The sequence below is a fragment of the Anopheles cruzii genome, chromosome 2 (genome assembly GCF_943734635.1).
Source record: "Anopheles cruzii chromosome 2, idAnoCruzAS_RS32_06, whole genome shotgun sequence".
Classification (NCBI taxonomy): Eukaryota; Metazoa; Arthropoda; class Insecta; order Diptera; family Culicidae; genus Anopheles; species Anopheles cruzii.
This window is the reverse complement of record NC_069144.1, coordinates 45,286,844-45,301,498: the sequence shown is the minus strand read 5'-3', so window position 1 is coordinate 45,301,498 and position 14,655 is coordinate 45,286,844. Positions and strand designations below refer to the sequence as shown.

The following is a 14,655-nucleotide window of genomic DNA, read 5'->3' as shown; positions in this document are numbered from 1 at the left end:
TGGCGTCCAGAGGCCAAGCTTCCGCCTTCGAAGTTACACATTTCACCTAAACCGACCGGCGATTCCAATTCGGCACGGCATTACAAGTTTGTGCGGTAATCCCTGGTGGAAAATTAAAATTAATATCGTTTCTTAATGATAATTATTACACACACACACACGCACCGACAGACGAAAGGCTCACACATCGTGTAGCACACACGGGAGTCCTCACTTCAGAGCACAGGCGGCAAACGGCAGCCTTGAGGGCCTGAGTTCGAAAACAGCGGATTTATGGAAAGTGGCGTAAACACGGTGGCGGTGGCGAAGGGACCACTGACGGGATCACCGACGGGGAGGCGGTTCCTTCTATCAGACAAACAAATAAGAAGTATTAAGTATAAGAATTTATCCCAATCCCTTTTGCCCCGCTGCTGCCGGGTGTCCGGGTGAATGTTTCACACACCACACGCCCTACAGTGACGGGTCGTAGTTTTAGGTGCGCACTGGTTGGGAGAAATATTTTAAGAACTACAGATGAAAGGTGAAAGAACCATTCCAATTGTTTGACAATTTAGTCTATTGTGCTGAATTATCTAAATTAAATGACTTGCGCAGTAAATAGGAAGTAATAATTAGAACTAGAATTAGAACAGCATCGATTATCCAAGATGTTAAGCTCTAGAGAAACATAACCTCATTTTTACTATTTATTCATGTTTATGAAGATTTGAAGCTAAACCATCAACGTGGATTTAAAATATTGTCCTTTAACACTTGGTGCAATGTATGAATATCTCAAAAGGGCTCGAAAAGGACTTCGGCGTGTACTGTCACGTCTTGATGTGGTGGATTTGGAGTCCCTCCCCGACTAGCGTAGCGCTCCACTGTGGCCGTGGCCGTGCCAAGCTCAAGCTTTTAACAACGGATCAGTTCCACACCCACAACGCTCAAGCCACACGCCGGAGCCGCCGCCGGGCGCCGATATCATCGAGAGATAAACACATCCTTCCAGCAGCAGTAGCGTCGAGCCGCCGACGGCTTCGACGACGACGACGACGGTGTTTGTGGATTGCCACGGGCCTGCCCGGGGCTGCTGCTCCTTAGGCGTAAACCGGAATTGGCAAGCGATCCTTAATACACCGGAGCGAGCGCTTCAAGAGCATCCGCCTCCGCCGGGCTTCTCACTTTTCAATCGCGCTCCCAACGTATCCTGTGGCGGTATCCTGTGGAGCCCGCCGAGCGCTAAGCAGCAAAAATATCCATCCCCGAGCCACCTGCTCCGAACGCTTGTTCCTCTCGGTGTGTGTCTGTGTGTCTGGAGGAGGCCCCTTCTTAGATGGCTTATAATACATCAGACACTTGAAATCTTCCTGCCACTGCTTAAGCCTTTTCCAGAGCCGACCGAGCCAACCGAGCCCTGGGGGGGAGGCTGCGCGTGTTGGTCGGGTCCGGAATCCGAAAGGATCACCGAACCCGATGTGAGTGTAGAAACTCCGCCGCCACCGGCGTCTTAAAGATATCGCCCCCGGGAGGGCTCCGGGCTGGAGCTTTCGTGAAAAACAAATCTATTTATTATGAGAACCGGCGGTTTGAAGATCTGCACCACTCGTACGTACGAAACGGCGAGACCGATACCCGGGGGCCCAGGGCGAAGGTTTAGGATTTAACTCTTGTCTCTCTTCAGCTTCCGAAGGTTACGGGGCGCCAGCCTGTTGTCTAAGGAGACGACAAACTACAAGGTCGTCGAAGGCCTGCTCTCTCTCTCTCGCTCAAGAGTACAATTTTTGATTATCCTAATAAGATTAAGTCAATTCTTGGGCCCTTCCGCTGGGCCGGCTCAAGACAAGACCGGGAGCCATCGGCTATATACGGGGGCTTACTCTGGTCTTGCCGTTATTGGCCACTCAGTATCAATTATTAGCGCACAATGATAGTCTCTCGTCCCTGGCCGGCCGGGTCACGATAAGCTCGGAGCATGCAAAACTTGCACCATGGAGCGAGCCACACCCGGACGAGGACACGGACTCCGCCCGAAGGGTGATAAGATAACTTCAAATCGGCTTCTCGACGGTGACGCCATATTTGTCCTCACCGCTGGGCACCGATTAGTGCCGAGCCACTCGAGTCGTGGGAGTCGTGGATGGGGTTCAAGATCTTCGCAAACAGCACGACGCGAATCGGTACCGCGGCCCGGCGAATCAATACTGTGCGCGGTCACTTGACGATGGCTAATCCTGTTCGGTGTCCTTCGGTTCGCTTACTTGCAGATAACGCTGTCGCAGATCTGTCGCAGCCCGCTCCAGAACACGTTCCCGTTCAGTCCGGAGATCACCGAGGAGACGCGGCGCAACTTTGACCAGTGGTGGAGCAACCAGCTGGCACCGCAGCCGAATCCGATCGCGCACAAGATCCTGCCGTTCGCCAACCCGCCATCGGGTGGCGGCGACCCCCAGCACCACCACCAGCACCAGCTGGACTTCTCTAGTCACAGCTTCTCGGGTCTGCACGCGGCCGCCAAGCAACGGGACACGCTGCTAGGGGTGGCCGCCAGTGTCGGGGCCGATGGTGCCGCCCCGCACCACCAGCACCACCAGCACCACCATGCCAGCCCGCACCACAACCTGGTGGTGCACCCGGCGCTCCAGACCGTCCACTCGCAGTACCCGAACCAGAAGACGCGCATGCGGACGAGCTTCGACCCGGAGATGGAGCTGCCGAAGTTGCAGCGCTGGTTCGCCGAGAACCCGCATCCGTCGCGCCAGCAGATCCAGTCGTATGTGGTGCAGCTGAACTCGCTCGAGTCGCGCCGAGGCCGGAAACCGTTGGACGTGAACAACGTGGTGTACTGGTTCAAGAATGCCCGGGCCGCCCAGAAGCGGGCCGAGATGCGCCAGGGCATGACGAACGGGTTCGGGACGGCCAACATGCTGCTGTCGCAGGCCGACTACATGAAGAGCTCACCGAGCGCCCCGTCCGAGGATATCGACGCGCTGTCGCAGGACGAGATGGACGACGAGCTCGATCGCCCGATGTCACCACAGTTGCCGCTGTCGCTCACCATCCACGAGCGGAACCATCCGCTGACGCCGTCCGCGGAGCAGACCCCCATCAAGCAGGAGCACCCGGGTGGGTCCTGCAGCAGTCCGCCACCGTCGTCTCCATCGCCGCACCAGCACCACCAGCAACCGGGCAGCAACATGTCCGCGGGTCCCGATGGTTTACCGATCACCACGACCACGTCCACCACCAACAACAACAACAACACTAGTAACAACAACAACAACAGCACCAACGACGGGAGTGGTGGCAACAACGGAAACAACGAGCAGACGGCGGAGCCGGGGATGGGCGAAGGACCGAAGTCGAACTACTCGGGCGGAGAGCGCAGCAATTCGCCCCAGCGATCGTCCCGTTCGCCCGCCTCCGAGGACCTCGATATGGACGAGCCGGACGTGAGCAACCTGGACGACTACCGGTCACCGTCGCCGGACTCGAAGCGCCAGCTGCCCTTTCCGATGAACAACCCGATGCTGTCACACTCGATCATGTACATGTCGCACTACATCCCCGCGATGCAGGCCGGCGCAGCCGGGATGCACCTGAAGAGTGACTTCGGGCCGGGCGGACCGCACGGTGCGCTGGGGCAGGGTGGCCTCAACCTGTCGTTCAACAGCGACGAGCGGAGGAAGCGGAACCGCACGTTCATCGACCCCGTGACCGAGGTGCCGAAGCTGGAGCAATGGTTCTCCATGAACACGCATCCCTCGCACAACCTCATCCTGAAGTACACCGAAGATCTCAATCGGATGCCTTACCGGTAAGTGTCGGAGGTGGATTCGGTCTCCCCGTGGGTTTCTAACGGTCCACACCACTCTGGCCTCCTCTCCTCTCTCTCTCCCCACAGACAAAAGTTCCCCCGGTTGGAGAGCAAAAATGTGCAGTTCTGGTTCAAGAACCGACGGGCCAAGTGTAAACGCCTGAAGATGTCGCTGTACGATCCGGCCCAGCTGGCCAACCTGAGCGAACCGGGTCACCTGGCGGCGCACCTACACGACGGGCCGCACCTGGCCAGCCTGCACGAAGCCGCCTCCCAGGCACTCCACCCGGCCTTCCATCATGGCGCCGACCGGGACTAGAGTGCTGAGGGCCAGGGCGGCTCAAACACACCAACCAAAGACTCTCCCCGGTGGATCTCCCCGGGCCACCCCGATCGGTGCACCTTCCGGTTTGTGCGAGATAGACAATTGGCAGTGTAGAGAGCGCCGTTTCCGGGGGCAACCAATCACTAGATCATAGCCATAAGGGGAGTCACCTAAAGTGCTCTACGTTTACGATCCCCCGTTCGTGGTTTGCAAGGATTTTAATTTGTTAAATTCGAATTGTTTCTTCGGAACTCTTTGATGCTGTCGGATGGTTCGAAGCTACCCGGATTCGATGTAAGCGGTGGAAACAAAATGACAGTTCCACTCGCCCCACAGGCATAAAATTATTAAAACATTAATTCTTCGGTGCGCTCGCTCCGTAAAGCTCTCTGTGAGCCCTCGGTGTCCCCGTGAGGGTGTGTGTGTGCGTGTGATCTTCAGCACGAGCCGGGTCCGTGGAAAATGCTTACCTGCATCGGAACCGCCGAATATTGAGCCGATCGGCTCAGTGGAAAGCTTCCCGCGGGTTTTATTACTATTTTGTGTGCGGCTTTCCTTTTTTTCTTTTCGTAATGCTCCACTCGCGGACCTGTTGCGCGGCGCTCTCGGGCGCTTTTATGCTCATTTATGAGTGATGAACAATTTGCAGCACGCTATTAACGCACACTGGACCGCCGCCACCGATGGCCCGGCCAGGCATTACGCTGCTAATTATATAATTAATACAAATGGAATGAAAAACCCGGGCGTTTAAAGGACGAGAGCGCGTGGCGACAGGGAAAATCCTTTTGCCGGGGGCTCGGGCGCCCGTGGAAAACCTGATTGACAATTTCATGAGCGAGCGAGCCGATGTCGCCCGGCCACCGACACCCACCCACACTTCACACGGTTCCGGTTGATTTGATGGCAACGGCGGAACGGGCACTTCAGCGGGTGAGAGCGGCAGATTTTCCCAGCCGCATGCAATGCACCAACTACAAAGCAACCCCACAGCTTCTCGAATGGGCAGCTTACACCGCCACCGCCAGCACCCGATTTTTTTCCCTGCTCCCCGGAACCGAAACGCTGCCGAAGGCAGGACCGGGCCGAGTAGGATGGATGGACCTAAAGCTCAACCGCACGCACCGGGCATAATATTTATGATTATTTATTAATTAATAGGCGGAAAATAACACACTCCCGCGTGCGTATGAGGACACCCTTTTTCCGGGGTGGTGGTTACGGGAGAAAATTCAATCATGGCCGCACAGTGTGCGGCGGTTCGCGTCGCCATCAATCAACGCGATTGGTGATGGTCGTGGTGGTCCTCAGCATCGATAACCACCCGGCCGGTGCTGGTGCCGGTGCGAGGCTTATTACATTATCGCCCGTGGGCGCCCATTTTAGTGATCATTTTTGCGACCATTGAGCCATTTGAGAAGGCTCAGAAAAAAAACACACACACACAGACGGGTAACCACATCGGGCTCCGGGAACGTAGTGCTCGGGTGCACCTCAAAAGACTTTCAAACAAAATCGGCAACTGGAACCGGAAGAAGAAAAAAAATGGCACTGAAGGATCCCCGCAGGCCAGTAGAGGCTTACAGTGTGTCGGGTGCACGTGTGGTTAATTGGAAAATTTGTAATAGGAAAATTAGTGCGCGTAGATCGTGCGGCACTAGGCGAGAGGCTTAGCAGGTTGTCCCGGATTTCCGCGGTGCGCGGAAGTTATACGAAATTAGAAGAAAATGGATAGAATGATTTGGTTATTTATCATTGTGAGTGCCCCAGCAGAGAGTGGACGGCTTCTAGAACATCGAACAGGACAGGATCCTGAGCCTGTGTGGTATAAGATACCATAAGAGTCCGGTGGCGGATTTTGGTTGGTTTCGTTTGTTCGAATCAAATCAATCGAATCAAAACAGCCCGGCCAGCGAGAAAGAGACAGAACATGCTAGTGATGATCAAACTTTACTGCTGTAAATATAATGTTTTAAGGTTTAAATAAATTGTACCGAAGCGCTGGAGCGCCCAATGAGGTAGCGTTCGGTAGCGATGTTAGGAATTAGGAGTTGGGAAAACAATAACACTCACCATCGCAACAATATCCACATCCAGCACAGCACACGCCAGCCATTGGCTGGCCAGAGAACTACTTTGCACTACACACACACACACATACACATAGAGCGGGCGGCCGTCCGCAATCTGCAATAGGATAAATAGGAGTTTTAGTAGCGCGAATGTAGAGCGTAGAGAGCGTGTTGTGCACCGATCAGCAAGTAAGGCAACGTAATAATATTCGATTCCACGTTTCAGTCAGCCCCTGTTCCGTGTAATAGTAGTGTGGCACCGCGTTTAAAATTATCCCCCCCTAATATAGCGACGACAGTAACTCACGAATCAAGTGCGAACCACTAGCCCTCCCCGAATATTCCCCCGAAAAACTGTGTAAAGAGTGTAGCGCGTAACTATTCTCTCCTCCGTAAAGTGTAATCCCGCAGCAAATGATGCAAATATACATAACGAACCAGTAAAACTATCGAACACTGCCCTGCTCAGGATTGCCCAAACGGACGGCAACATTTATTAATATGATGACAAACGTTTCGTCGGCGCACAGGACGCTACTCCACAGCGCCACACAATCGATCGCGTTTACACAATTTGTAAATTATCGTACCCTAAACGCCACACACGTCACGGTGCCGCATCCCTTATGGTCCCGCGCGTGTCCCGCGTTCCGGGTTAATGTTGGGATTATAAATTTCTGCACTGATTGCAGCATTCAATGGAGGGATGATTTCCTTTTGTCTGTGTGGCCACGGTACCGGGCTTTCTTCACCGGGGATCGGAACGGATCGCACTGGCGAGAGAGAAGTGCTTAATCTTTACCTTTCCGTTTTTCCCCGAGACGATACGCGGTCACACATGTGTGCGCGCTCCTAAGGCCGGATGTCGGCACAATAACGAAACTCCACCGAAACCACAAGCTGCGGAAACTCCGGTCCTGTCGCCGAACAAAAAAAATCCTTACTGCCCCCTTCCACTACCGCGAGCCGATTTTGGAGCGAGCCCTTTCGCAACCGATGTTCGGATTCGGTTATTTGCGGTTCGTCGAGAAATGGATAATGAAAACATTCACGCCGCACTTAATTACAATTACCCCTTAATTCCTGGCGCCGAAGCACACCCTCGGCGGCGGGGTTTGGCAACCCGAAGCAGGCAACCTTCACGGGCCATGGCAAGGCCGGGCCAAAATCCTCGCCCGTCATATCCCCAGGCCGGAGGTGTAAAAATAACGGAACAATAAATCTTAAAACTTTCCATACATCCTAGCTACTGCTTTCAGGTGGGCCTGGGCGCCGTCGCCGCCGCCCCGCCGCCCCAGGAGCGCACGTTGGCCGCTGAGCCGTGCCACGCGAAAGTGTGAAAGAAAATAGAATTAAATTATTATTATCTTCAAACGATTATGTGCATGATTTATTGTCTCATAAGATCTCCGTCTTCGGGGGCGCGTCTTAACGGGGCGGCCCCCGAGCCGACTTTCACCCATCCCGGGAAGGAATTTTTCCGTTGAAGGATTCATATCTTTCGGTGGGATTGGGCGCGCGCCGTAGCGCGCCGAGGATAATGTTCTCATTTTCTCGGTGCCCCGAGCGAGAGAGAGAGAGAGAGCCGAAGAAGAAAGCCCCCGAGCCGTGGTCCGTGAATTTGTCCGTTCCGTTCTGTGCGGCGCGAGGATTGATTCCCCGGGAGTGGTGAATATTTTTGAAGTAATGGTTGTCACCTTCGGAGTTTCCCCGCCTTGGCTACCTCGACCGCCCCGTGGCTTATCTGGGCCACCGACTGTGCCCGGTGCCCGGTGCAGGAAAAGCTGACGGAAAATAGATGACGCCCGGTCCCGGTTACCGTGGCGTGGTGGCGTCTTCCGGAGCCTGGGCCCGTTTTGCAAGTCGTTTAATCTCAAGGTAGCTTTGGTGAGTAATTTATGGCGCTTATGGGGCCGCGCTCTCGGAGCTTTCAGCTTGTGGAGCCGTGTGTTGACAACAAATGGCGACGAGGCGCCGAAGCTAATAAAGAAGCCCGGGCCATCTCGCCTTCGGAGTGGGGGAAAAATGTCGACGGAATTTATGCGCTGCATCTCCCCACTAAGCAATCTCGACCCGATTTCTCGGTGATGAATCTTGAACGGATATCAAGGAGCTATGGGATCCCACTGTCCAAACCAAACAAACGGAGAAATGGTTGTGCAACTCCAATTGCATACTTTCGGGCGTTTTCTTAGTTTACTCGAAACTGCATCTTTTAAAAGGCATCAATTTAAGTCTTAAATTGATTCAATCGACCGAAGCCTTAGCATTGCTTCATATTTATGCTTTGATTATACTAAATTACGTAAGACTTCTTGTGTTGTTGTTAATTTCAGAGTTCAGTTCAGATTGATGAAACATTAAGTAAACCCTTTCCAAACCTTATTTACTCATTCTCACTTCGCTTCATGTAGTTGAAAATGAGGAACCTCCTCGCAGGATCGGTGTTAAACAGCTTTCACACCAAATTCCACTTGACGATCACTTCCGGCCGCACTAGCGCGAAAGCATTCAATCCGTATCTCAACCAAACAAACCTCCACCGGCTCCGGTAGTTAAAGTTTGAAGCACTGCTCCCCATCCGTCGCCCGTGAACTATCGCCGCACAATATTTATGCAACTTTATGTATGAGCAGTTTTCCACACGACGCCGGGCCCGGAGTAATAATTCTCCATTTTTCACAGTAATTGCCTTCGGCCGGGACCGGAAGCGGAAAGCCTTCCATAAACCCACCACGCCTGGAGTAGTGGACCTAATCAAGACGTGAAGTGCGTACCAGAAAATGCCAGCGAAAGGCCCTAGTCCGGACCGGTCCACGTCCGGTTTTCGGGGTGGGCCCCGTCAAATCTCTCCCGAGGTCCGCTATCGGAAGCCACGGGCGCCCGTATCCCGTGCAGCCTCATTTTGCAACGCCACCCGGAAAGCCGCCGAAAGTGCCGACTCACCCGAGTGTGGTGTATTGGCCCACGAAACTATTTATGACTTTTTCATTCCGGCAGCGACCGTACGAGACCAAGGATGCTTAAGAACCGCGTCCCTCATGCCGCCTAATAAATGGTAAGTAAAGATTATTTTCTCCTTCACGTACACACCGAACGACGCATGTACGCGCGCCCCCTGGTCCGTCTCTGACCGAAACAGCAGCAGCAGCAGCATCTTGGTCTTAAGATGAACCGAGGCCGTCCGTGAGGCCCGGAAAAAAGCCATCGCGCGCCAACCGGGCCGAGGTTTTAATGAAGGTTTAATATTTATTAATTTATTGCACACGAGCATAAAAGATAATTTATTTATTATCTTCTTCGGCAGGCCACACCAGAGGGTGTCATATCGGTGCGCCTCACCAAGGGGTGGCTCCACCACACTCGGGAGGTTCCTAAACCCATGGCCCAAGGAAAACCCTTCCGTCGATTGGGCACATCCCGAAACGTTCGATCTTCCCGGGGGCACCCGGGCATCACTAAATCTTGCGGCCGATGCGGATACCTTCCGATGCCTCCGGGGGCGGAACTCTAAAGCCACACCTGGTCCACGGTTGAGTCCTCCCCGCGGAGCGAAGGATTTGTGGTTCGCCGGCGCTTATTAATGTTGGCGGCCATTAACGCGAAGACGAACCGGCGCGGTAATTAAGAAATATTTTTCCACATAAAGCACAGCATGGCGCAACCATTTAACGCGGGAACCAACGTCCGATAGATTCTTGGCTGCTCTAAACACAATACACATCTTTCGGTAAGCCCTACGGAACCGAATCGTGGTTGTGTCTCGAGAAACTATCTCGTCCCAAAAAACTACATTTCCGAATTAGCCGAGATAGCGTCGTTCAACCTGTCAGCCGGTGGTGGACCGGTGACATCTTCCGTTTCCTCTCCGGCACCGGCTTGCCACCTGCCAGAGATGTGGCCGGACGGGGGACAGGGGCTTGGGATAGTTGCGCTTGCCGAGGGATGGCGTTGAGATGAGAACAAGTGTCGTTTCCGATTTTTGCCACAACGGAAATAATCTTTTCCTTTACTCATCCCGAGTGCCCAAGAGCGAGACCTGACAGAGCTCTTCTTCTGCTTCTGAGGACACTCATTCATTCACTCGTGTCTCCTTCGTGGGGAATTCATACTCAAGAAGGACGATTGACTTGAGCGTTCAATCAAGCCCCGTTTTATCTACTTCTGTTAATTGATTTAAAGAGCCACGATATTAAAAGAGGCCATCCCCGGCGACGGAACACGGTCCCAGGACAACCTAAAATATCACTCAATAATGGCCACATAAATTGTGCGGACTGTGCACGCGAGTTCATAATTTTTGTTTCGCACAAGAAAGTGCAATAAGGAGTGTCCTCTTGGTTCTTCCGTGTAAAGGGACGCTCAGCACGCGTATGTGTGGCGCACAAATGGTGAGAAATTTGAATAAAATAGAAATTTATGCGTTAAATAATTTTCCTAAATCAGCTTTTTATTACGTTTTCCCCACACACACACACGTGCGGTGCAAAAGGACCCACGGGCTAGCAGTCCTCACGTGGGCTCTTTTCTTATAATTCACACAAGACCCGGGTATAATTCACCCGCGCTCTACACTGGCCGTGGCCCCCTTGTGTGCCCACGCGTGTGTGTGTGAAATATTGTTCCGATTTGCTCGCCATTCCATTGGTCCCACTGGGCCAATGAAACGGAAGGATCTATGGCGCAAAACTCGACCCGACCACATACTTTCTCATTTCTTTCGCGGTCTTCGCGCGGTGGCCACACATCTCGCGGTGGCTTCAAACATTCAAATCATCTCGCTCTCTCTCTCTTCCGCTCGGTTCCTTCGGTGGCGGAAAATCTTAAATCAAATCTTCATAACCGTCACGGGGCCCCCGGGCGGGCGGAGCGGCCCCATGTGAGCGGCGAGTCAGTCAAATAACGTTACGAGGGATCGGCCGAATCAGTCATGATTTAAAAGTTTAGATAAGTATTTATCTCGGTGGCGGTGTGCTTATTTATGCTGCCTATGCTGGTCGTCCCCGGGCTCGGGCGATTTATTGGACGGCGGCGTTTAGGCGGCATGCTAGGGCGCCTGGTGTTAACGTGTCGGTCGTCCCGGGGGCAAGAAAAACAATAGAAATCTGTTGGTGGTTTATGTTACATTTCTTTTTTTTTTCGTGGGAGCGCGCCACTGCGGCCACTGATTTATTGAAACTGTAAATAATATTATGATTGCGCTGTGATTGTGATTTTTATGCCCGTTATTTATTAAACGTTCGCTCGCAATAGACACGTGTAAGGATTCTTTGTGACGGCCAAAAGTTTTGACCAACAATTCGACAAATACTGGAAATCGTACTTCGTAATGCTTCTTGTTTGGAAATCATTTTAATCATTTAATAATCAGTTTCAGAACGGATCAAAAATCATTCACCCAATCGTTTCACACACACCAAGCGAGCCTCAGAATGTCAAAATTCCATCTACGCGTATACGACGTCCACATCGAACCGACTGTTCGCTAGACAATGGCCCGGAAGTGTCGGCGATTCGCCACCGACTAGCGAACTACCTACCGAATTATCGCCCTGTTTTTCTGCCACAACGTGACTCACTTGTCGATTGTAACGTGAGAGAAATCAACGTTAAAAGCACACAAAAAACACACAACTCACATTCGCGGACACTGCCATCACTGAAACACTTCGAGCCACTTCCACAGATATGCCTAAAGAGGCTAAACATTCACCAAACATAACCAACTACCGATTAATCCGGCCTAATCCACTTCGAGACCGCCACAGCTATCGAAAAGCTGCACTCCACGAGGTAGAAAAGCCAAACAATCACTGAAACCCTTTGAAGACTGTGGAGACTAGCGATGTCTCCGTGATCCGAGATAGATCCAGTGGCACACCGACCGAGGATGAGTTCTAAAATTAACCACACGATGTCCGACAAATCAGGCAAAAGCTTTACACTCACTGGCACTGCTGATCTGGTGCTGAGGGACCAGCTCTAGTTCGCTTGTTTTTCGAGCCAATTTTTCTGCTCCGGAACGAGTCACTTGTCCGAGTTCAGATCGGTGACGCTGTATCGATCCCGATGTAATGGATCATATCCTTACCACTGCCCAATCGAACCTCTGAGCTGAGTAACGAGTAAACGAATAGATATAAAAATTCGTAAATGGAACGTCACGCGTAAGCTGATTCTAAAATGGCCATCTTTTATCTTCGCCCAAATCGAATCATCTTCGAGCGGAATCGAATCGATCAGCCAATCGATAAGAACAGTGGCAGCAGTGCTGACCTTTTCAGTCCCGGGCACCCGGATTAGTCATAGCAATTTGGTGCCACTCGTCATCGGACAACAAAACTCCAAGGCTGGTCTACGGTTGGACCATAAAAATCTGACTCCCTCGTGGCGACTCCTTAGCGTGGCAGGATTATGGACAAACATCTGTCCTCGAGATGCGTGCTGCGAAGTGGGCATAATGTTGCGAGTGTTTTATTGGATGATATTGTTACCCTTTTTCGGCTTGGCATCGGCTTGGGACGGAACTCCGAAGAAAACTCCGGAGTGGAAAATCCGATTTTCCCACCCGATTTCCCCGGCGGTGTTCGATTGCGAGGAATTTGCAATGTTTCGGGCCCATTTGCGATTGGCCAGCAAAAATGTGTAAGCCACGCTTATCTTGTTACCACTCGGCTCCGCTTCCGGTGGTGGCGAAATGAGGGCATGTCAGCAGAATCCTGTAAGTGGCTCTCCTTTTTTGGGTGCGCTGAATGTTTTATCGAAAGCCGTATCGCCCGGAGTGGCCACTTCGAATCCTAAACAAATAGCACGGAACATCTCCGCTCGGTCGGCGAAGGTGAGGCGACGGGACATTTTTGCTCATCCTGTGGTCGACGGCGCGCTAGGTTCCAATTAAATAAATGCATCCTCGGAATCTTTGGTGTAGCTTTTGTTCGCCACCGGCCACCTCATTTTCTTAGACAGCTGATTAATTACGATGATCAAAGTCCGCCCGTTCCGTCACCATTCCGTGTTTGCGGACTGGCCGCTGGCCACGGGGCTGTCAAGATTTACTTCTTATTACTAATGTGGTTCCACCGGGCGTATTTCGTAGCCATGGGCTCCATATTTGCCCACAGGCGACGAGTCCATTCAGCTGCCGGGCCGGGCTACTGTTTGATTAGGAACCGGGCGCTCCTTGGCTTTTCTTTCGTGCGTGTGTGTGTTTACCGGCACCACACAACCGGAACCGGACGGTTTCCTTGTGATAAGCAAGACACAGGCACCAGTCCCCGGGGACTGCCTGCCGCGCGCGCAAGACATCCATTCCAATCTCGCCGGTCGCCGGGGAAACCAAATGGGAACGGTACGATGGACAGAAAAATCTGCATCCTGGTCCGGGCGTTTCCTGGCACCACCAGACATCATTTACTAAACACCATTACTCTTGCGCCAAAGTTTCGCAATATTATCTTGCTGTGCGCGCGCGAGCCTTTGGCTGCATTTTTCTGCATATAAATCATTTCCTAATGCTTCCGGTGCAGGGTCCCGGTGCAAAAACTTTTTCTAATTAATTAACCTGTGCACTGCGAGTCCGCGGCCCGCACGAAGGAAAGGAAGTGTCCGACTGTTTCGTAAGAAAAAGGGACCTCCTTTTGTCTCCTGGTTCGGTCCCTACTCCCAAAACTGCATCTCTCCCACCGGTGGCGCGGCGCACTAATGAAAAGGCATTTCTTTTCCGCACGCTTATCGTGCTTACTTTTTCCGGACAGTTTCCAGTGAGTTCCCGGTTGCCCCGCCGCCCTGCGCCTCACTTCCGGTGGCTATTTATTCGGAGCCGGCGAAACAGTGCAACTTTTGATGCATTAAGGACACCGGGCCGCTAATGCAAGTGCACCGAGACTCGATCGAGAGGCTCCCGGGCCCTGGACTCCTTATCAGAGTCCGGTTTCAATAATGGTGGCCGTCAGAATGGCAAAAGAAAATGGATGCCATTCGACTACTTTCAAGTACCCTGGGTCTGGGGGCCTAATGACGGTGACCAGTTTTGGAACTTAACGAACTACTTAAGTACAGCGCTCTCCTCCAGTTGTAGAGTCCGGTTGGTAGGGACAACTCCAGGACACGAAAAGTCTCGTTGGAAGCATGTTCAAAACTATTAAAAGAAGTGACCAAAAATCACTCAAGAACGAGAAAACATATCCCACAGAAACTAAAGTGGGTCCATAAAAGGCGTGCCCGGCCTCAAGTCCGCAACGGCAACCCTGCCGCCGTTACCCCTAATAGAAATGACTTATATTATGTTTATTCAAATGAGCCGCACCACCGCACCACTCGGGCAGCGTTTATCAATCTCAAATACAGCTTTTCCCGCGACTTTCCCAGCCGGGCAGAGTCACAATCGGGCCGAAGAAATCGCATCACTGAACGGCGCCGCCGTGTCTTCCGCCCGTTTGTATCTGGCATCGTTGTGGTCG

At 52.5% G+C, this 14,655-nt stretch overlaps 1 protein-coding gene across 1 annotated transcript in view; it reads left to right on the top strand.

Moving 5' to 3' along the window:
- The window catches only part of LOC128277873 (uncharacterized), a 69,901-nt gene extending 65,460 nt beyond the window's left edge, over nucleotides 1–4,441 (top strand). The window contains exons 5-6 of the mRNA XM_053016464.1: nucleotides 2,250–3,799; nucleotides 3,887–4,441. Coding sequence (XP_052872424.1) covers nucleotides 2,250–3,799; nucleotides 3,887–4,118 — 1,782 coding nt within the window. The 3' untranslated portion in view covers nucleotides 4,119–4,441. The remainder of the gene's footprint in view (nucleotides 1–2,249; nucleotides 3,800–3,886) is intronic.
- Nucleotides 4,442–14,655: the final 10,214 nt, after the last annotated feature.